Source organism: Annulohypoxylon maeteangense (genome assembly GCF_022496945.1).
Source record: "Annulohypoxylon maeteangense strain CBS 123835 unplaced genomic scaffold GGS22scaffold_26, whole genome shotgun sequence".
Lineage (NCBI taxonomy): Eukaryota > Fungi > Ascomycota > Sordariomycetes > Xylariales > Hypoxylaceae > Annulohypoxylon > Annulohypoxylon maeteangense.
The window spans coordinates 269,136-289,061 of NW_025953273.1; the positions used below are offsets into that span (position 1 = coordinate 269,136).

A 19,926-nucleotide genomic window follows, 5' to 3' on the forward strand; every position below is an offset into this window, starting at 1 on the left:
TGGATAGGTGCCGAAATTGGACCAGTCAACTGTGTCGGAAGATACCACGCTAGCAAGTGGGGCGTTTTGCTAGCTCTGACGGGACTAGCATCGAGATCGAGGTCCCGCTAAAGCATCCATCTTCACTTATTAGTCATACGATGTGGCACTGGCAAATATTGCGCACCTTGAAATGTATCCATAATTGTTTTTTGACCTTCTATGTTACTGGTTTTGATATGTGAAGCTATTTCCTGAAAGATGAAGAGAATGTGTTCTTTCCAGCCAACTTTGTTGTACGTCGGATCGTGGTCAGCCATGAGATACCGACGGGATCGGAGTATCTGAAACGTGGCTTAATCGCGATCCGTGTACGACTGTGGCTGAAATGTCGATGTCGTTATCGTGGCACTTGTGACAGGAATCACAATCCTTCCACAATCTCACTCATCAATGCCAGGAAGAAAAAAAGCCTCGACCAAACCCTCTTAGGTGCTTCGGTATCCAACGGACCCTAGTCGCAACTCTCAAGACGGCCTTCAAACTTCCGGAAAGTCTAGCCCAGTTCTAGAAGGTCTCGGGGAGTATCCGTCCGGGTAAAATCGTAGCGCGACGGTACACACACATAAGCCATTTCCTACCAAGAAAAGCGGGATTCAGCCCCGGAGCTGATTTGTCGGGGAAGATGGGCTGGCCCTACCAATTCATCGACCTCGACGCCGAGCAGAAACACGCCAGGCGTCAGGCTCTCGATAGATACGCCGCCTATGCTCAGCTTTCCGCATTGGTTCCCATTGCTCTAGTCCTGCTCTTCCGGTTCGTCTCATGGCTGGTAAAACGGTTTTCGCCGGAACGGCAGCGCGGAGTTTACGAGGCTGTTCCGGCTTCTCCGGCTTTGAAGCAGAGGAGACGGAGCACTACGGGCGTCTGGGTTAGCACTTTTCGAAGGTTCGTGTGGTGGCTAGGCGATGATGTTACCTTCCTTGGGGTGAGTTGGGGACAGCGAGATCAGATATTCGTTGGTTTCGCGTGGACTGTTTGGCTCGTGTTTTTGTCTATGATAGGAACTGGAAATGGTAAGTCTTCCTATTCAATGGAGTGGGTCTTCGGGGCATGAGAACTGACTTCATCTAGATTATCTTCACCTGACAAAGCGATTTGGACAAGTCGCGCTGTCACAATTTCCCTTGCAATACTTGATGGCGCTTAAAAGTTTGAATCCTATTGCTTTCGCATTCGGATCTTCCCATGAGCAAGTCAATAGATGGCATCGTGTTCTTGGTTGGGTCATTTACATCTTGCTCTTCGCACATGCATGTCTGTACCTCAACTTCTACGTTCAGGAGGGCATCCTGACTGAACGACTTGTCCGTCTCATCCCAGCACTTGGTCTTGCCTCGATTATCGGCATGAGTTTCATGAATGCCACTGCCATTAAGCTCATTCGCCAGTACTCGTACCGTGTTTTCTTCATCACACATCTCATAGTGGCAATGCTACTTCCACCAGCCATTTTCTTCCATTCCCACCACGGAGGTCGTCAGTATGTTATTGAGGCGCTCGGTGTTTTCCTTGTCGATATCGCCAAACGCAGGTTCGATACCGTTACAGCTCCTGCAACCCTAGAGCTTATCCCCGGGACGAGTCTAGTCAAGATCGTAGCGGGAATCCCGTCCAAGAAGATCGATCGCTTTCGCAAATATCCCGGTATGCACGTTTACCTGAGCATTCCGCCTGCATCTCGTCGTAGCTCTATCTTTTCGCCATCCTATCTTCTTTATGAATGCGTATTCAATCCGTTCACAATTGTCGCGGTTGACGAGGAGTCCGGGGATTTGACTCTAGTTGCGCGACGTCACAGAGGTCCTATGACTAGAGCCCTAACTCAGTTTGCGGAAGAGGGATTAGATGGTACCAAGGTATCGCTCAATATCGATGGTCCCTATGGATGTGCGACATGGTTCCCAAATTTAGGAGGCCCAGAGTTCCAACGCGTTCTTTTAGTCGCCGGTGGGGTTGGTGCTACCTTTATCTTGCCTCTGTACCGGTATGTAAACCCATTCTCTATTCTGCCCATGGTTCTTCCCTATTTCTCATTTGCGCGAATGCTAACCAGAATTTAGTAAGTGGATAACGTCTTTCAATCATAAACCCCACTCTATTCACAAACGGTATTCCCCTCATGGCTAAATAGGAAGAAATTCCACATATCGATATCGTGTAACATGAAAACATACATGTTGCTACAGAAGGCTAACACTTCATAGGATTAATTGCGAATGAAAACCCAGCAGCTCACGTACAGATGGTCTGGGCAGTCCACGGTGCTGGAGATGCGACTTGGCCTGTCACCAATACCACGGAGAGCGTTTTAGACGACGAAAACATCCACCTATTCTTAACCGGAAACATTCTCACAAACACCAGTTCAGTCCCTAGGTCGAGCGACGAAAGCGAAGCAGTAGAATTAACTAACATATCCACCAATGCCGAGCAAATTCACAAACGACCCGATTTACAAAGGATTGTAGATGGTTTATTCCGACAAGGGGTAGAAGAACGAGTTGCTATATTAGTATGTGGTCCGGAAGAGATGGCTCGTGAATTAAGATCGTATGTTGGACCCTATGTGAAGAAGGGCCGTGATGTGTGGTGGCACAATGAGAATTTCGCGTGGTAATACCAAGTTCTTTCTTGGAATGATCGATCGTACCTATGTAGGCATAGAAGATGCCATACGATAACTTGAGTTTGATATAAGAGTGGGAAATACCCTATTGTCTGGTCTGTCTGGTCCGAGCTTCGTCTTTTTTTGGTGAAAAAGTAGAAGGTTCAGCCTTTGCTACTTCCTACTTTTTAGGCCTTTACTTTAGAGATGACTGATACTTACACACTTTCGAGGTAGTAACAATGTGACTCACCTAGTAAGTAAAGTGACCCCCTTTTCTTCCCCTATACCTGTCCCCCCGTCATGAGATGACTAAGCACGTGATTACCTGAGCTCAGCGTGAATATATTTAACTCTCTCTTAGAAACAAACATTCTTCATTTTTATTGTCATAAATCGAAACTTCCAGCATCTATTAGACTAGTACGCATTGAAACTTTGATACTTTCGGTACTCACTCTATTTCCCGCCAGCTCATGAAAAGCTACCAAGTACCTCTCTATCATCCTATCAACCAACATCTTTCCAAGTGGAATATGGATTATTTCCAGAACAATCACTCCCAGCATTATTAGCATTCCCTATTCTGTCCAAATATTTCTCGTCGGTCGCATAACATCAGAAAGAAACATTTACTACTTTTGCGTATCATTTCATCATCGGTTTTCACATCAATTACCTACTCAAGTCTGCTGAACTTCTAGGTCCTCCTGCGATCTTCTTCGCATTTGACCCCATACGCGGCCCTGGAGATGGCTCGACTAGAGGATTTACCGCACGAATTATTTCGCGAGATTTTTACGTATCTTTCCCCTCGCGACACAAGCACTGTCTGTGTCCTGAACAAGAGACTCCACTGGCTGTTATTCGAAGAAATATTCCAAAGCGCTTACCGAAGAAAGGCCACGAGCGAGCAGTCGGGAACAACAGTACTGAACACACTGTTCTTTCATGCATTGAAGAATGATTCGATCAACTTGGTGGAATGGATTCTAAGGCATGAGGGCGAGCTTGATCTGAACGGGTGAGTAGCAATGTCCACACCACAAAAGATGAATGCTAACTAAAGTCAGATACATTCCTAAATATCTAGAGGGTCCCATTACGACCTACACAACCGAGATCCTTGAGGCTGTTCGGGCAACCCCCAACATGACTTACCTCCAACTCGCAATCCTCAAAGACAACCCGAAGGTTGTATCGCGCCTAGTCAAGTATGGAACTGATCTCAACTCCAATATGGGCGATTATCCCGATTTAACACCCCTATACATGGCATTGGCACAGTGTCGCGTCAGCAGCCCTAAAGCTCTCGACAATGCTCTTCGAATCGCGTGTACATACGCTTTCCCCAAGACAGTACACTTCCTATTGAAGAATATGGCAAATTCCAATAGCCAGAGCTCTCTGGGCTATTCTGCCTTGCATTATGCAGTGTCGAAAAAGCTTCCATACCGTCGATTCGAGAATCTTTCGTCTACATCCTGGGGACTTATGGTCGAAAAAACCGTCCGCGCATTGCTCGACTTCAACGCAGACGTAGAGTTCAAAACGATCAACACACGAATCCACCAATGCGGCCACAATTGCTGGCACTCGTTCAATTGCGATAGTTCGGGGCAGACTGCGCTTCAACTTGCCTCCGGCCGCGGGTTGAGCGAAGCAGTGCATCTTCTCCTTGACAAGGGAGCCGACCCCAACTCAGCGAATGGAGATGGATATAGTGCTCTGTACACGGCTTTGGCTCAAGGACATGTGCCTATCGCAATCCGTCTTCTAGAACGCCTATATGCAAAAATCAATCCAATCGTCCACGAACAGACCAGGATGACTGCCTTGCATGCTGCTTGCCGTTTTGCTGTACCTGACGTGGTTCTCCGTCTGCTAGAACGCGGAGCATGCGTCAACGCTCCTGATTCCCGTGGCATCACTCCTCTCCACGAGGTGTTGGGCCAGACCTGCTTCGGTGCAGAAGATGAGGTCCTCAGGACCTTAGACTACCTTGATGAGTATGGCGCCGACCCTGACATCGACACGGGTGCACAAATCGGTAGCCCAAGGAAATTAGGAGAGGATCATCCTATTCCAGAGGTTCGGGTCATGTTCATCAAAGAGGCCCCTAAGGAGTGCAAAATTAGTGGATGGTTAAGTCGCCCAAATCCGAGCAACAAGGAAATGCAAGCAACTCCTTCTATCGAATCCGCTCCAAAGGCTCTTGTAGTTCAACCGGCAACTCACGTTCATGAAGTAGAAAGCAACCGGGCTCCAGACCACGTTGATGATTTCGTTAAGAATCACTCTGCCTCCCAGAGCGCCCCAAATGATCAATCCAAGAAGTCGCAGGATCGCCGGAAACCCCGAAATTCTAAGAACCCCTGGAAGAACTTACAGTCCATGGATAGTGCGGCCGCGGTGCAGGAGCTAGGGATACCTAAAAAGGGAGCCAACGATTCGAAGCCGAAGCGGGGCCAAAATGTTAAAAAATATCAAAATTCTCCCGACATGACTCGAGGTTCTCGCCATTCAGGTGAAATCAATCAAAACAATTCTCGCAGTGTGGAGCCCCCTGCCTCACAGCCAACACATGCTTCTGCGGCGCGGTTCTGGAAAGATTTACCAAAACAGCAAGCTCCGAAGGCAGAAGCCCCCCGAGGTGGTCCAAGAGCAGAACGAGGGCAGGAAACGCATCAAGCTTCGAACAAAGCTCGATCGCAGAAGACGAAGTGGAAGCCTGTAGAGCATGGATGGTAGATAGTACGGAAACCCCAGAGATAATCGATCTAGCGGTGCTTACATTTAGCGATGTTACCTTTGCTCCATAGTCTCGTATAGCTAGCGAACCCTCATATGTAATGAGGAAATAAAGCGAATTTATTCCCGTCATAGATCGCTTACAACTTGGAAATATGCTCTATATACCCAAGTCGGTGACATGTTACCAGTAAATGCGGGAAATCGTCGACGACATCGGCGACGCTAAAAATATACACCCCCTGTGCTCTGCCAAGCCAATTTTCTCATCGCGCGTCCAACTACGCCCCGCGAATTTGAGATTAATAATTATTGTATGACATATGCAGAATATTGAATAAGGGACGTATTATATTTCCCAATAATTATTCCGAAGGACATGGATGATTACGTGAGCTCATCGAGGTGAGTGAGATGCCAGCATATCCCCTTCTCATCTAAGCTGCCAAGCGCGAGCTGTGATTCAAGGATATGGACTTATCATACGGCCTCACCAATCCCATTAACAATCCATCCATGTCTTCTTCCCGCCCCAAACTGGGATAAACTCGGCGCATTCCTGTTATGTTATACGCTGGTAATTAACTAGGTCCGCCCAGCTGCTTGGGTTTGTATTTTCCCACCCAGACAATTTTAATCACCGGGTCCTGCGGCATAAAGGATCGTCATCGCCTCCCTGGGCGCCGTAACTTCTTCCGTCTTAGGGTCCGCACGCGTCGGAGAAAGTTGGGAGAAAACGGTAAAGGTTCGGCCGTCATGCTTTCTGCTTAAAGGACAAGTTTGAAATCTACTCGGCCGGTTTCGGTTTAAGGTATAATATGTAGGTGCCTAAATGATGGCATTGATGGCGCTTTCACCATGTTTATCTTTTCCTTCCTACATACAACGCATTTACCACGTTGAGAGTTTGGGTTGGTTTTATTTGATCCCATCCTACGGCGAAGCTTCTATGGATTCACCAACGCAGGTTGAAAATTTTATGGCTCGAGTGGATGTCTGCTGTTTAATTGAGGCTATTCAGAACATTCGCACATTATTACGTACCTGCCTTTCCCGTGGACGAGATCCGAATCGCACTAGAACTCGGGATATACCGCTAACGGGCTTAGTGTCAGCTACTCCAGGGCTGTGCTTATTAGTTAGCTCCCCAACATCAGCTAGTTGGTTAGTTCGAGAGCCAGTCCGGGAGTTCTGCAAGGTGTAGTCGAATTTGGCTTATCAGATGCGAGGAGGTCTTTTACATACACCTACCTACCTAAGAAGGTATGTAGCACGGCGGAGGCCAGCAGAGGCCAGCGAGCAACACAACATCGTGGCATATTTCCCCACTGATTTTCGATCATCATGCACTGCAACTTCGCGTGGCCTAGTCAGCGGAGCCATGATCAAAGTTACCAGATGAGGTTAAAATGTAGTATCCACCTGTACCTTGCATCTGTTGGTAGTATGATTTTAAGCAGGAAAAATAGCCCGTTCTAGAAACATATCGGTAGCCCAACCGAGCAACGACGGCGAGTCTAACCCGACAAGATCTGTAACACTCGCGGGACTTGATTACAGGGCTCCGAGGACCTGCCGAGATCACTTAATCGTGATCTTTTAACGTCCCCAGAGATTCTAAATGAACGTCATGATGCCTTCCATACGAGAGAAGAGCTGGTCCGAAATAGGAAAGAGACAAGGTGAATGACCTGAGATACGCCAGGATATACAAAGTACCGAATCCTTAGACGACCATGATCCCGGCACACCTAAGCAGGTCGCATGCGCCTACAATTTTAAGGTGGATCTCCGCTCACGACCTCGTCCTTGTGAAGATTCCTAAGAAGTCCTAAGAATTCGGCTCTTGGCGCCGATGACAAAGGTGATCAGCACACTAACACATGGCTGATTCCTGCCTTCCATATTGGAGATGACCAAGACGGGGCTAACCAAGGTTGACGGGGTGGACATTGCTTATAATAAGATGAAAGGATCGTGACTTTCCAACACCTTTTAAGTGTGCCACTTCCCATGAGTATTCTGAAGCACTGTCACCACCAACTTCTGCTTCTAGTCTACTTCTAGTCACTCATTCGCTGTAGTTGTTCAACATGCGTTCTAACCTTCTTTCTCTTTGTATGCTCGGCGGAGCTTTAGCCGCTCGACCTTTCGTGAACGAGCCGGATACAGGGTGAGTCCACCGGGACCTAGCGCATAAAAATTAGGAATTTGAAGGACTTACGGAATAAAAGATTCGATGAATACTTCGCGAGTTTAGCGACCGGCGAGTTGCCGCCGCTGAACAAGTTGGTTGGTCTGCCAGACTTCGATGCGGCGGCACGGAGACATCTCCCCGCCATGAACTACACCTACTATCGTAACGGAGCGGGAGGGGAATGGTCGTACCGGAATAACCTTGAGGTCTATAACCGCTACAGACTGAAGCCTAAGACCATGGTAGATGTCACTAATATCGAGGCATCGCTCCCGTATGCTCACCTATTTGCCCATATCTTTCCGGAAGCATTTTCTTACGTGTATGATATAGGACCACGATTCTGGGCCACAACTTCTCCGCGCCATTCTTCATCACCCCCTGCGCCCGAGGTGGCTACGGTCACGTCGATGGCGAGAAGGGTCTCGTCGAGGGTGCCGCAAACGGAAACATCCTCTACATGGTACGGACACAACTTACCAAGTCCATCCCCTTTACCTCATGCCAAGATTTCGCTGACATCAGCGATCCTTCATAGCCGTCGCTATACGCCAGCTTAACGATTGAGCAAATCACCGCTTTCAAGAAGAACGACCAGGTCACTTTCCAGCAAGTATACCTCGACTCGAACGACACCGCTACCCAAATCATCTTCGACCGCGCCAAGACAGCGGACGCCAAGGCCATCGTCTTCACCATCGACTCCGCCGCAGACGGCAACCGTCACCGCGCCGCTCGCTACGGCGTCGGATCCGCGTAAGTCCCAACACCCCCTCATATTCAGCTCTTGGCATCGACTAACGCGTCATCCAGCGACTCCTCCTACACCGTCATCACCGTAAGCCCCTCCCCCAAGCCAAGTCCTTGCGCCGCACACCTATGCACTGCAATTTTTACCTATGTCACCAACCGCCTAGAAGTTAGCTAACACGCAGACTCTCAATGCAGTGGGACTTGTATGACCACCTCACAACCATGACCGACCTCCCCATCATCCTCAAGGGCATCCAAACCGTCGAAGACGCGCAGGAAGCCGTCCGCCACAAGGTCCCCGCGATCTACCTCTCGAACCACGGGGGCCGGCAAATCGACGGCGCTCGCTCGCCTCTCGAAGTCGCCATCGAGCTGCGTCAGCGCGCGCCTGAAGTGTTCACTCAGACGGAGGTGTATGCGGACGGTGGCGTGCGGTACGGCGCTGATGTCGTGAAGCTGCTGGCGTTGGGTGTTAAGGCCGTGGGTGTGGGACGCCCGTTCATGTATGCGAATGTGTACGGTACCGAGGGCGTCAGTCGTGCTGTTGAGATGCTGAAGCATGAGATTGCGATCGATGCGGCGAATGCGGGCGTTGCGGATTTGAAGAGGATTGATCCTAATATTGTGAGTTTTACCCCTCCCCCTCCTTTGAGCGTTGGTGGTGGTGATGTTTGGTGGGGTGTGTGTGCTAATGCTGGATAGGTTGACTGGACGCCGAACTGGGCCTCTGCTTAGATGTAGAAGGCGGTGTTTGGGAGAGGGGTGTTGATGGATGGATGGATAGATGGATTCTTGTATATATTTTGGTACTGACTCTTTGATCGGTTACTCTTTTACTAGTAGATACTATTGGATTAGATGGTGATGGTGGTTACATAAAAGATGAATCGTTAACTTTATTTTGTGGTTAAGATTTGCGCGGGCTTGTGATAGAGAATACGTTGCATGTGATCACAGCTATCCCCTGTGCTGCACAAACGGTATCCACTACAGCATATCACGTGTGAGTTACCCGATTAAGCTTGTTAGGGGATAGCTTCTCTATTTTGGAAAGGATATTAAGACGAGACTCAGTAACGAAGCTGTTAATCTTTCGTCAACCTAGAATTTCCCATCCACTTGGATATTCGAGCATGAATCGACTCATCAACCAATCGTTGTGAGTCTTCCACTCTTTGTTTTGGGAATGCCTTCTCTTCCTACTGGGGGCTACTCGGGACCGCTTTAATGCCAAGAAATGACCAGATCTTCCGAAACGTGATCCTTCAAGAACAAAATATATACATGTCTAATCCCTTGTCACCGAAGAAGAGTTTATCGATCATGCTTCGAATCCCGGTAGTAATTCCCCACTGCATTCTGCTTATTATAGATCTGGGACTTCATGTGCCGATCCTCCTTCTCTTAATCTAACCCCAAACCGTCGAAATGATAAGTGCATAGTCGAGTGACAGTACGTATTGAAATCACAGACCTATAGATGGGAGGATAGATTTCCTAAATGTAGCAGACCGATTTGGTTAACAGCATTCTCTTATCCAGACCTCTTAACCCTAACCCTAACCTCAACCCTATCCCTAACCCTTTCTAAGTCTAATGTTAATGGTAGATGGAAATTTTTTAGTTTTATGTTCTATCATGTACCTCACATCACCTACTAAAGCATGCCTAGAGAGCCACTATGGAAAGCTATTCTATAAGTGAGCCCATGAATTGGAAGGATCTGATATCACTCATTGCCTACCTAGTGATTATGTAACCACCGCTAACATACCTACCTAGTAGGTACCCTTCTACAACAGGACAACTTACTCCAGTTGTTTAGTAACGTTAATTCTAGGAGCCATTGTGATAGCTACTTATGTATTTTAATTTTCATGTCATATTAATGACTCTACGTCAAAGTACGCAGTTTGCTATTACCTATCTTATACATAGGTACGCATATGTCCCACTATACCATGACTTACCCCTGAATAAGACCGATAACTCATAGATTGCGAGTCAGGCATATTAGCAACTTTGTCAAAATGACTGGTTATGCTGGCGGACTATTCACACATGACTATTGGGATAACATCGAACTCACAGATGTTGTCAGACATCGGTCTTCCTCCAGGTCAGTAGCTAGAGGTCTATGGGATCGGGATTCGGCCCGTTGAGTCCCCGTGAGGGTCCTGTTGGCCGCTAGTCCTAGGAGCAGGACAGACAAAGAGCTTCACCTGTATGTATACCGTGTTCTCCATAGCGAGAGTGTTAGGAGCTCTTCGCGCAACAACGTCGTTGTTTCCTAGTCTTTTGGTTCCGTTTCGTGACAGATGTAATTAATTTCGATCCGTTGTTTAAATGGTAGATCAGCCATCTCCCTGTGTTGCCCTCCACCAATCTTGGCCGTGTCATTGCGCTTTCGTGACATGCATCAGTTTCGCCTATGCTACCTAGATAACATTCATCACTACCAGATCATTATTTCTGACTCACTTTATAACTTGCCAATGAGAATGTTATTCCATGCATTAAAATCACCAACTTCCGTATTTAAAATATCTGAACCTACAAGCTCCGTACCCTTTTCAAAATTTCGGGAATCTACCTTCTCAATCCATTTTAAAGTAAGACAACTGCTACAAGATACCAGCACCAACCCCACGATGTGTAAGGAATGGATCAGTTATCAAGGCAGATGCGGCCATTCAGTCAACAGGATCGTCAGAGAAGAATGTGACGAAAGGAAAGATTCTGGAACATGTCCGCAAGTAATAAAGTACGCAAGCTGGTGCACTAGAGAAACGCTCCAGGAATTGAACGTCGAGGTACATCGTTGTGATCGGTGTTATGCTCGGCAAATGGAAAGGTTTTACCAAGACGTCGTAGCATCGGCTCCAAATGACGAATCTATCCCACAATTGACCAAGATGCATCTGCGCATTACGATGTGGCCAGACCTTTCTCCCGAAAAGATGAACCAAATCCATAAAGAGGCAATGATGAAGTGGAAATGGAGCCGGACGATCACTGACGTCGCGGAGGCAATGGTGATTAATAACGTTTGCACATATTATGAAGCCCAAAGTACTTTAGCGATGATCGATATGGGGATTCATGGTGGACAAAAAGGGGTCGAATAAAGGGAATTAGTTAAAGGGGTGTAAGACATGGCGATTAGGATGGATTTGTCGAGCATATGAATATTGGGCGGCTGGATGGAGATATTGAATGGTGACACTTTGAGATAAGAGATGAAGTGACTAACGCTAATGATATTTATCGAAATATAGGTACCTACCTAAATAAGTGTAATTATAAAGGTTATAGCAAAAACACAAGTTACCTAACCCCCATAGTACGTCCGAACCTCTGTAGTCAAAGCCGCTCCTCAGATTGAAATTCGGTGACCTAACTGAGTAACTATATGTGACCCATATACGGTCAATGAAGGAGTACTTAGGTAATAGAGTATGATATGGAATAATTGTAATTCTCCAGGATAATTCGATATACCTACCCAATTACTATCAGTTGACTGTTAAAATATACTGTTTAGGGAATGCCCCTTTCCTGCTGACCAATCAAACTTTGATATGATGCTTACATAATCATAAACAACAAATATCACGACCTCATGCTCCAGGACTGGAGATATAATTATTGCTAATAATTATTATCATTGTATGATTATGTTTCACCGAGAGTAGAAATGCTGTGAGTCTGATTGGTTACTTAGTAACAACCCATGCCACCATAGCAATAGGTGATATTGTCCCCAAATGACGCAATCCAAGTCTACGAGTCTATCTCCAACCCGGCCAACATAACATAAAAGGGCCGCTAAGCGTGCATAGAATTATTTAGAATGCCGGGAGGGGCAAATCTTGAAAGTTATGGCCACCGCCACGTACGTTACCACGCCTCCGGCCCTGGCCCCTCCAGGGCAGCCCGACATCTCGTATCACCCAGACCCTGCGAAATATCAGGCGCGTAGAGATAGGCGAATCAAGTCTGGCGGGCTAGCCAACAGCCTCCCTAAGGGACTGCCTCGGCAACTCACTGGGAAGTTGGTCTGGGAAGGCGACAAGCTCGCGGAGACGTATGAGTGGACTTATGTTCTTGAGCCAAACCAGCTCGATGAAATTGATCTTGCGGTGAAACACTTCAAGTGTAGGTGATATCTCGTATGTCCGTCGATATCGTACTGATTGAGCTCGACTTAGCTCTCGGTCTTTCTCTGGGTCATATAAGCCAGCAGACTTTCCCCTTGCCAAGATTACACTCTGAACTTCGACGTCTTTCAGACGAGCTTCATAATGGCCATGGCTTCTTCGTGATCCGCGGCCTACGTGTTGATGAGCACTCGCGTGAAGAAAACATAATCATCTATGCTGGTCTCTCAGCACACATTGCCCCCAAAAGAGGTCGCCAGGATAAGAAGTTCGATGGCAAACCTGCGGCCGTTACATTATCTCATATTAAGGACTTAAGTGGCCCCGGAAATAATGCGGTGATTGGTAGTCCGGCTTTTACTACTGACAAGCAGGTATTCCATACCGACTCGGGCGATATCGTATCTCTGTTCGCTCTTGAGACGGCTGCTGAGGGTGGCGCAAGTAAGCTCGCCAGCACATGGCGGGTGTATAACGAGATCGCTCGTACTCGTCCTGATCTCATCCACACCTTGACGGGGAACTGGGATATAGAAAAGTTAGCTGATATTTTACGATGCTTTTCGCGGGACATCAATGAGCTAACAACCAAATCTTATAGCTTCGCAGAGCGGAAGTTCATATCAAGGCCTCTGATGTATTATCAACCAGCCACCGATTCCACCCCAGAACGCGTGGTATTACAGTACGCCCGTAGATCACTCGTCGGATTCGGCGCGTTGCCTCGAAGTCATAACATCCCACCCATCACCGAAGCCCAGGCCGAAGCACTGGATACACTACACTTCCTCGGGGAAAAGTTCAGCGTCAACACGTATTTTCAGAAAGGTGATATCCAATACGTGAACAACCTGGCGCTCTTTCACGCTCGAGATGGGTTCACAAACACAGCGGAAAAGCAGTAAGTTGATCCTGCGTCTGTCCCACTCCTAACTGAAATTTGAGTAACTAAGTTCGCAGGCGACATTTACTACGGCTTTGGCTGCGCGACCCTGAAAACGCTTGGGAAACACCAGAGCCGTTGAAGTGGAAGTGGACCCAGCTCTATGAGGGATGGTCGCCCGAGGATGAGGTTTTTCCTCTAGAGCCGTATATTCGAACAGCGGGCAATAAGAGCGGTTGAGTATTTATATTAGCTTTTATACCTCGTATAGAGGCTTTGATATCGTGTATAATCCACTGGATTAGACATATTCCGCGTGCAACCAATGATACGTTGTAGAAAGCGATCACGATCGGTTCTTTTTCAACAACCGCCATATTAATGACTGATGCAACGTAGATTGTGTTACCGCTTGGCTGGATCCAAGGACTTATGGTAACACGATCTGTAGCATCCTGTGGTACCATCACAGCCATGGCATGTGGGAAACACTACGTTGAGATATTCATCCCGCGACTTGCACATAAAATTTCACAAGTATGATCTAGCATGGTATAAACTATTGCCATTATCATATGATAAGGACGTTATTTCTAAATTCTAGCTAGCAACTTGACAAGGTAGATCGTACGTAATTATGTGTAAGCACGCGTCTAACATGCACCGGCCCACGCTCCGCGAGATCTGCCAAACCCGGAGACGATGAATTTCGACATGAACAAATGATGAACGCGAAATATGCTGTTATGCATGATGATCCCCGTCCGCTACCTCTTCTTCTAACTTAATGGAATGTTCCGTAACATCGGGACCCCCGTGCTGCATGGTTGTCATGATGGGTTGCCATTGCGTGATTGCCGACCCCCTCTTAACTAGGAAAGTCAACGTATTTTTTATTATCTAAACAACGAACCAATCTCGAGACTATCTGTTCTTGACCGAGACAATATGGCTTTATATCGCCCGCATAACAAGTTAAAAACACTCGAGTGGGCCGAGGTTCTATCCGTACGCGCGTTCTAGAAGCCCATGTAGCTTGCTTCAGAGCTGTCAGGGCCGATTGTATCATCCCGCGCTCTTATATCGCACACATCTAGTATCTCCTTGGCGCGCGCCCGTTATCTTTAAAAGATCGCGATCGGCCGCCACATGTACCACGGTTCCGATTGATTCTCGTGCGACTATCTTGAGATTCATATCGACAATCTTCTCTCGTCTGAGATTGAGAAGCCATTCGTCTCCCATAATATCGAATCCGTCCGGATGAGCTTTTCATAGCCATGGGTATCCCGAAGTTTTGGGCGCGGGCCACGGCCACAGAGGTGCCGGCGGCCGAGGCCAATCCATCTCATTCCGATATCTCGGTTATTCATGATGGCAACCTCGCGTATACTATCGAGAAGGCGGAAAATGGGTCGAAGCCATCTTATCAAGAAGCCGCCGGCGCTCCCGTCGAGTCGCACTCTCCGTTGGGATATCATGTTGGCTGGATAACGGTGATTTTCCTTAATGTCAACCAGATGATCGGAACCGGCATCTTCTCAACACGTAAGACTTCATGATCTTCGAGTTCCACTCTACGAACTTGCTAACAACGTTCCTTTTTACCTTCGCAGCCGGGACTATCTTGAACAGCACTGGTTCGGTAGGACTTGCTCTTGTCTATTGGACCATTGGATTCTTTTTGGCCGTCACGGGTTTCAGTGTATATCTCGAATTAGCCAGCTATTTCCCGAATCGATCGGGCTCTGAGGTCGTTTATCTGGAGCAAGAGTACCCTCGGCCGAAGCACTTCTTCCCAGTCTCGTTTGCGGTTTTCTCCGTGTTGCTGTCATTTAGCAGCAGCAATGCAATTGGTGCGTAGAATCACTAAACCGAAAATTCATAGTTCGAGATGATTAACACTTTGCAACTAGTCCTCGCGAGATATGTGTACCAGATCGCTGGTACTACGGGGACCGATTGGCAGTTAAAAGGTGTGGCGATCGCTGCCTACACCATAGCGACTCTGTGTATGGTACCCTCCCCTGAGAAAATATGACTAAGTCTAATAACCATACTAGTCGTGGTCGTCCACAATACATACTCGCTTTGGCTATCAAATTTGCTCGGATTCGTCAAAATCCTAACCCTGATCTTGTTAGTCCAGGTCTCCCAAGAATAGTCAAGTATTTCAACTGACAAGATACCGCTTGCAGCATCAGTATTACCGGCCTCGTGGTGTTGGGTGGAAATGTTCCCCACATCTCCGACCCGACCGTCAACTTTCGCAACGCATTTGAAGGCACGACATCCAATGGCAACGACCTCGCTGTTGCTCTTGTCAACATCATCTTTTCATACTCCGGATATGCGAATGCATTCAATCTGGTAAACGAGATCAAGAACCCTATTCCGACATTGAAGAGGAATGGTACTATTTCCATCATCACGGTGGGCACACTATACATCCTCTGCAACATCGCGTACTTCTCCGCAGGTAGGACACACGATCCACTATTCCTCGACTTCCCCTATTCCTTAGAGCTGACCGAAAAATTCTAGTGCCTAAAGCTGAATTCGCTAAGTCTAAGGAAGTTGCTGCGGGCGTCTTCTTCATAACTGTCTTCGGCAGAGGAAGAGCGGAGCAGGCGTTGAATGTTCTGGTCTTGCTAAGTGCATTTGCGAATCTTCTCGCCGTGGTTATTGGCCACTCACGAGTGATTCGTGAAATTGGACGGTAAGACGACCCCTAAAATCCGCTGCTCATGAATATGAATGCTAATTGTGTCGTCTGTTCTAGACAAGGCGTGTTGCCGTGGACTGAGTTCTGGGTATCCACCAAGCCTTTCGGTACCCCAGCCGGCCCTTACTTTCTGCTCTGGGTGGTGACGTTCATCATGATCGTTGCCCCACCAGCCGGCGATGCGTTCCAGTTTGGTAAGTTTGATTTCGCAAGCTCTCGTTCCGTGGGATTACGTTACATACTAACTCATCGAAACAGTTGTCAGCTTGGCCACTTATCCGAATGGTCTGTTCACTCTGGCTCTTTCAGTTGGAGTCTACCTCGTCCGTTATCGACGCAAGCGTGCCGGCCTACCGAGAACCGAATTCAGAGCATGGGACATCGCCGTCATCTTCTACATCCTGGTGCAAGTATACACCGTCTCAACGCCATGGATTCCTCCGAAAGGCGGTCCCTATGCCGGCACGGTATCTTTCTGGTACGCCACGTACTGCGTTGTCGGCATCGCCATTATTCTCTTGTGTGGTCTTTACTATGTTCTGTGGATGTTCTTGCTACCGAAGTGGGGAGGATATAAAATCCGGCCGGAGATCCTAGCTGTTGATGAGCATGGCGCGAATACGCATCGCCTGGTAAAGGTGCCCCTGGATGAAGTGGAAAAGTGGGACCAGGAACACGATGAAGCAGGTCGCTTACGACGGAGACGCGTTGGAAATCAGGAGAGTCTTTCGCAAGGCGATAGCAATGATCTGGAGCCAAAAGTCGTCTAGATTTATTTATTTATGGTGTTTGGATTATGCAGCTGGAATTTCTTTGAAATACTAGTGGCTACTTCGTACACATGGTCATCGTCGAAATATTACGTAATCCGAAATATACCCGCACTGTGTGGCGTCTAATTTTACCAGTGGCTTGCCTGCCTAAGTTCCAGCGGTTGTCCACTAAGTTTTAGCGGATAGATCACTATTTGGTCTCAGTTTTAGCCCGGCGTAAGGACAGTGATAAAGCATTACTTCTCCAACAACACACTGGGCGAGAAACCGCCACAAGGGTTTAGGGTTAGGGTTAGGATTAGTTATGACAAGCACGCGACAGATTCCGCCAGACATTCCATACAGAGTTATGATAAACGAAGTCCTTTAATGAAATTTCAATCCAACTTCCAGTATAACACATGGATTACTACCGAGACGTGACAGTGTACGATTGTGACTGACTCGCGAAACATGTAAGGACTATTTAACGCAGGAGATAGTTCTCATTACAATGCAGTACATTGAATTGACACATCTGACACTCTATTCAAGAACATTTGACATTGACAACTTGGGAGTGCCCCTTATTTAATTGTGGATCTTGTGTGTAGGGAACTACAAGGTTGAACCCCTTTTCAGCCTCGACGGGGTATTTAGGGTTGAGAAAATAGGGGCGATCTCCATCCACCAGTCGCTAACCCCGCAATGAATATAAGCATTGCCACCAAGCTAGTTCTATATGTACGTGTAGCAGAACGGACCGTCGTTGATACTCATGAGCTCCCTCATTGTGATTGGATAGCCACCGGCGTATGAGAGATCTACGATGTCATCCAAGATCGTATTAGGTGACGGAGGGTTATTCAAGAAAGTTCCCGTGCCTGAGATGGCATCACGACGATTCTCGTAATCAAGACTTTGCCACGTCCACCAAACTAAATCAATCATGCCGTGGTGAAGGAAAAAAGCTGGATCTCCAGGCGAAACGAAGACATCTGCGCCTGGGTCGCCACCGATGGTATAGTGACCACCACCGTGGACGCCAATAGATCCCGAGCCAGGAACACCTTGCATGACTAACTGGAAGTCAGCGATATTGCTGTTTTTCTGGATAAGATTGACGATGGAGGTTGCATTTGCGTAAGCAGAGTTGACACCAGCAGATATATCCCTCTTTAAGCATCGAGGGTTATACTTAAGTCCACTTCCGGTAATAGAAGATCCATTATTGATTGGAAGGCTCACGGGCCCCAGGTTCACTATCATGTCCTTAAATGGACCGGATGTCACGCAGCCACCCCCGTTTCCAGGTTTCAGATAGACCGGAGGTAAATCCCCGAGTGTCAAGACCAAAGGACCTTTATTAGGGATTGGTGCACCGTCGCCGGACATACTATATGGTGAGCCATCAAAAATTGGTGAAGATGCTGGATCTTCGGCGTATATTCCCCAGTTCCAATATCTAAACTAGGTTGGCTTCACTCCATCTCGGTGATCGGTTATAGACTTACGGCTGGTAGCCTGTGTAACCACATTCGTTCCTCAGGGCTTGTTCGTAAGTATATGTGAACCAGCGATGCCACGCAAGGAAAGTTCCCTTATGGATTACTCAAATTTAGTTGAAGCTCCTTAGGTACAAATAAAATTTTGCTTAAAAAGCGGAGTGCTAGGTACTAACTGAGTAGTGAATGTTTAATGTCTGGTTGATGTGGGTAGCCACAAAATCATCGTACCGCGATCTAGCTCCAGGAACTACACTAGCAGGCGTCTTTGCCGGCAGTTGTTGCAGACAGAGGACGGCATCAGTATACGCCTTACGCTCCTCCATACTCAGGGACCCCCTAGTAACATGTTTAGCCTCGTCAACTATGGGTGTTCATCTTAACCCACCATGGATGGCGGACCCTAAGGTTCTCGCTGGTGCATCTTTGACCAATTTTCTTTGGGCCACCGAGTCTGCTACCCAGTATATCAGCTTGCTTGGATCCAGCTGCTTTGAGTAAGTTCTCTAGCTCTATAAGAGACTTTCTTGTCTCATTATGAGTGATTAGGCTAACCGCAGAAGCGATGAAGAAAACTGTGTAAATTAGGCATATAATATGCATTGTGAAAAAGACCTATAAGCTCAAATAATAACGAAGATGAGACAGGTTTGGTAATTTACATCTAAGACATATTACGTATATGATACTTGTATGATGTAGTAATAGATGAATACCATCGTAGATGAAAGAATTATCCTGGAAACATCTTGATTTTCTGTCGGTGCATTCCCGCTTTTCAACTGGGAGCTGACAGCTAGACGATTCCCCTTTTACATCAAGCATCCACAGATGCATATTGTATGTTGGTATAGCCTTTCTCTAGTACGTCTTTCCCATACCATTAGTCTAGGTAGATAAGATGTCTTCTTCCTATACGTTAATCGGTAATGGTCTAGACTCCTTCTTTATGCATTGTGTTCCTTTCTCTGCGAGAAAGGAAGAAAAAACCAGAGGTAAGACGGACTAGCTGAGTCGAAGCACCAATCACGTATTGTACATTATATACGTAGTATTTCCAAGGCGAGTAGTCGCGGACTACGTCTGCAGGTGAAGTCCAAGTCCGTGAAAATAGCTTGGCTCAGGGTTACTATGCTAGAATCAGCTTAGTCGATGAGATCTCGACTAACCGGACCGGACAAAGAGATCCGAAGGACATATAGCAAGGATATCAATAATACATCTATTACCACTCTAACAATAACTGGACCTATTCTTTTCAATAATATTGGATGCATAGGTAGCTTATGTACGGACATCGCATCTGAGCTCTTTCTTGGTATTATAACTAACATGTATAAGATACTCGAAGGTCCGCAGCCGTGTCTAGGTATATAAAATGAGATAAATATTGGTAAAATAATCTATGGAGCTTTCATCTCATAATGGATATAAATCTCGGTTTTCTTTCTTACCCATGTCAAGATTCACAACAATTCTTCACTATTCATTACATCATTATGAGAGTACCGTGCGGCCCCTAAACCAAACGTGAATAGAGTTTCAATTCCCGG

The 19,926-nt window shown here is 47.1% G+C and overlaps 6 protein-coding genes across 6 annotated transcripts; 5 read left to right on the forward strand and 1 right to left on the reverse strand.

Annotated features, from left to right (window-relative positions):
* The first annotated feature begins 140 nt into the window (after positions 1 to 140).
* Positions 141 to 3,074, forward strand: GGS22DRAFT_175006 (metalloreductase Fre8). Its single transcript, XM_047963187.1, has 4 exons — positions 141 to 1,055; positions 1,114 to 2,025; positions 2,247 to 2,903; positions 3,012 to 3,074. The coding sequence occupies exons 1-3, from the start codon at positions 665 to 667 to the stop codon at positions 2,657 to 2,659; spliced, it is 1,716 nt and encodes a 571-aa protein (XP_047814334.1). The 5' UTR covers positions 141 to 664; the 3' UTR covers positions 2,660 to 2,903; positions 3,012 to 3,074.
* A 7-nt stretch (positions 3,075 to 3,081) lies between these two features.
* Positions 3,082 to 5,529, forward strand: GGS22DRAFT_175007 (ankyrin). The gene is made up of 2 exons (XM_047963188.1): positions 3,082 to 3,671; positions 3,721 to 5,529. The coding sequence occupies exons 1-2, from the start codon at positions 3,400 to 3,402 to the stop codon at positions 5,396 to 5,398; spliced, it is 1,950 nt and encodes a 649-aa protein (XP_047814335.1). The 5' UTR covers positions 3,082 to 3,399; the 3' UTR covers positions 5,399 to 5,529.
* A 1,962-nt stretch (positions 5,530 to 7,491) lies between these two features.
* Positions 7,492 to 9,253, forward strand: GGS22DRAFT_197555 (FMN-dependent alpha-hydroxy acid dehydrogenase; the record flags this gene model as incomplete). The annotated part of the gene is made up of 7 exons (XM_047965994.1): positions 7,492 to 7,571; positions 7,633 to 7,869; positions 7,929 to 8,058; positions 8,134 to 8,351; positions 8,409 to 8,433; positions 8,544 to 8,972; positions 9,051 to 9,253. 7 exons carry the CDS (start codon positions 7,492 to 7,494, stop codon positions 9,081 to 9,083), a joined length of 1,152 nt encoding a protein of 383 aa, XP_047814336.1. The 3' UTR covers positions 9,084 to 9,253.
* A 2,976-nt stretch (positions 9,254 to 12,229) lies between these two features.
* On the forward strand, positions 12,230 to 13,631 carry GGS22DRAFT_197557 (Clavaminate synthase-like protein; the record flags this gene model as incomplete). Its single annotated transcript, XM_047965995.1, has 4 exons — positions 12,230 to 12,506; positions 12,560 to 13,046; positions 13,110 to 13,409; positions 13,469 to 13,631. 4 exons carry the CDS (start codon positions 12,230 to 12,232, stop codon positions 13,629 to 13,631), a joined length of 1,227 nt encoding a protein of 408 aa, XP_047814337.1.
* Positions 13,632 to 14,671: 1,040 nt separating this feature from the next.
* Positions 14,672 to 16,933, forward strand: GGS22DRAFT_197559 (amino acid transporter; the record flags this gene model as incomplete). Its single annotated transcript, XM_047965996.1, has 9 exons — positions 14,672 to 14,939; positions 15,008 to 15,247; positions 15,308 to 15,403; positions 15,455 to 15,530; positions 15,590 to 15,870; positions 15,936 to 16,110; positions 16,174 to 16,310; positions 16,375 to 16,823; positions 16,919 to 16,933. 9 exons carry the CDS (start codon positions 14,672 to 14,674, stop codon positions 16,931 to 16,933), a joined length of 1,737 nt encoding a protein of 578 aa, XP_047814338.1.
* Positions 16,934 to 17,606: 673 nt separating this feature from the next.
* Positions 17,607 to 18,976, reverse strand: GGS22DRAFT_193275 (Di-copper centre-containing protein; the record flags this gene model as incomplete). The annotated part of the gene is made up of 4 exons (XM_047965365.1): positions 17,607 to 18,333; positions 18,383 to 18,468; positions 18,550 to 18,712; positions 18,762 to 18,976. 4 exons carry the CDS (start codon positions 18,974 to 18,976, stop codon positions 17,607 to 17,609), a joined length of 1,191 nt encoding a protein of 396 aa, XP_047814339.1.
* Between the last annotated feature and the right edge of the window lie 950 nt (positions 18,977 to 19,926).

Bases quoted from the DNA above. Each gene is read 5' to 3' on its own strand.
- GGS22DRAFT_175006 (XM_047963187.1), top strand. From the start codon at position 665: ATGGGCTGGCCCTACCAATTCATCGACCTCGACGCCGAGCAGAAACAC. The intron at 1,056-1,113 runs GTAAGTCTTCCT...GACTTCATCTAG, and splicing joins TATGATAGGAACTGGAAATG to ATTATCTTCACCTGACAAAG. The intron at 2,026-2,246 runs GGTATGTAAACC...AACACTTCATAG, and splicing joins CTTTATCTTGCCTCTGTACC to GATTAATTGCGAATGAAAAC.
- GGS22DRAFT_175007 (XM_047963188.1), top strand. From the start codon at position 3,400: ATGGCTCGACTAGAGGATTTACCGCACGAATTATTTCGCGAGATTTTT. The intron at 3,672-3,720 runs GTGAGTAGCAAT...AACTAAAGTCAG, and splicing joins GGCGAGCTTGATCTGAACGG to ATACATTCCTAAATATCTAG.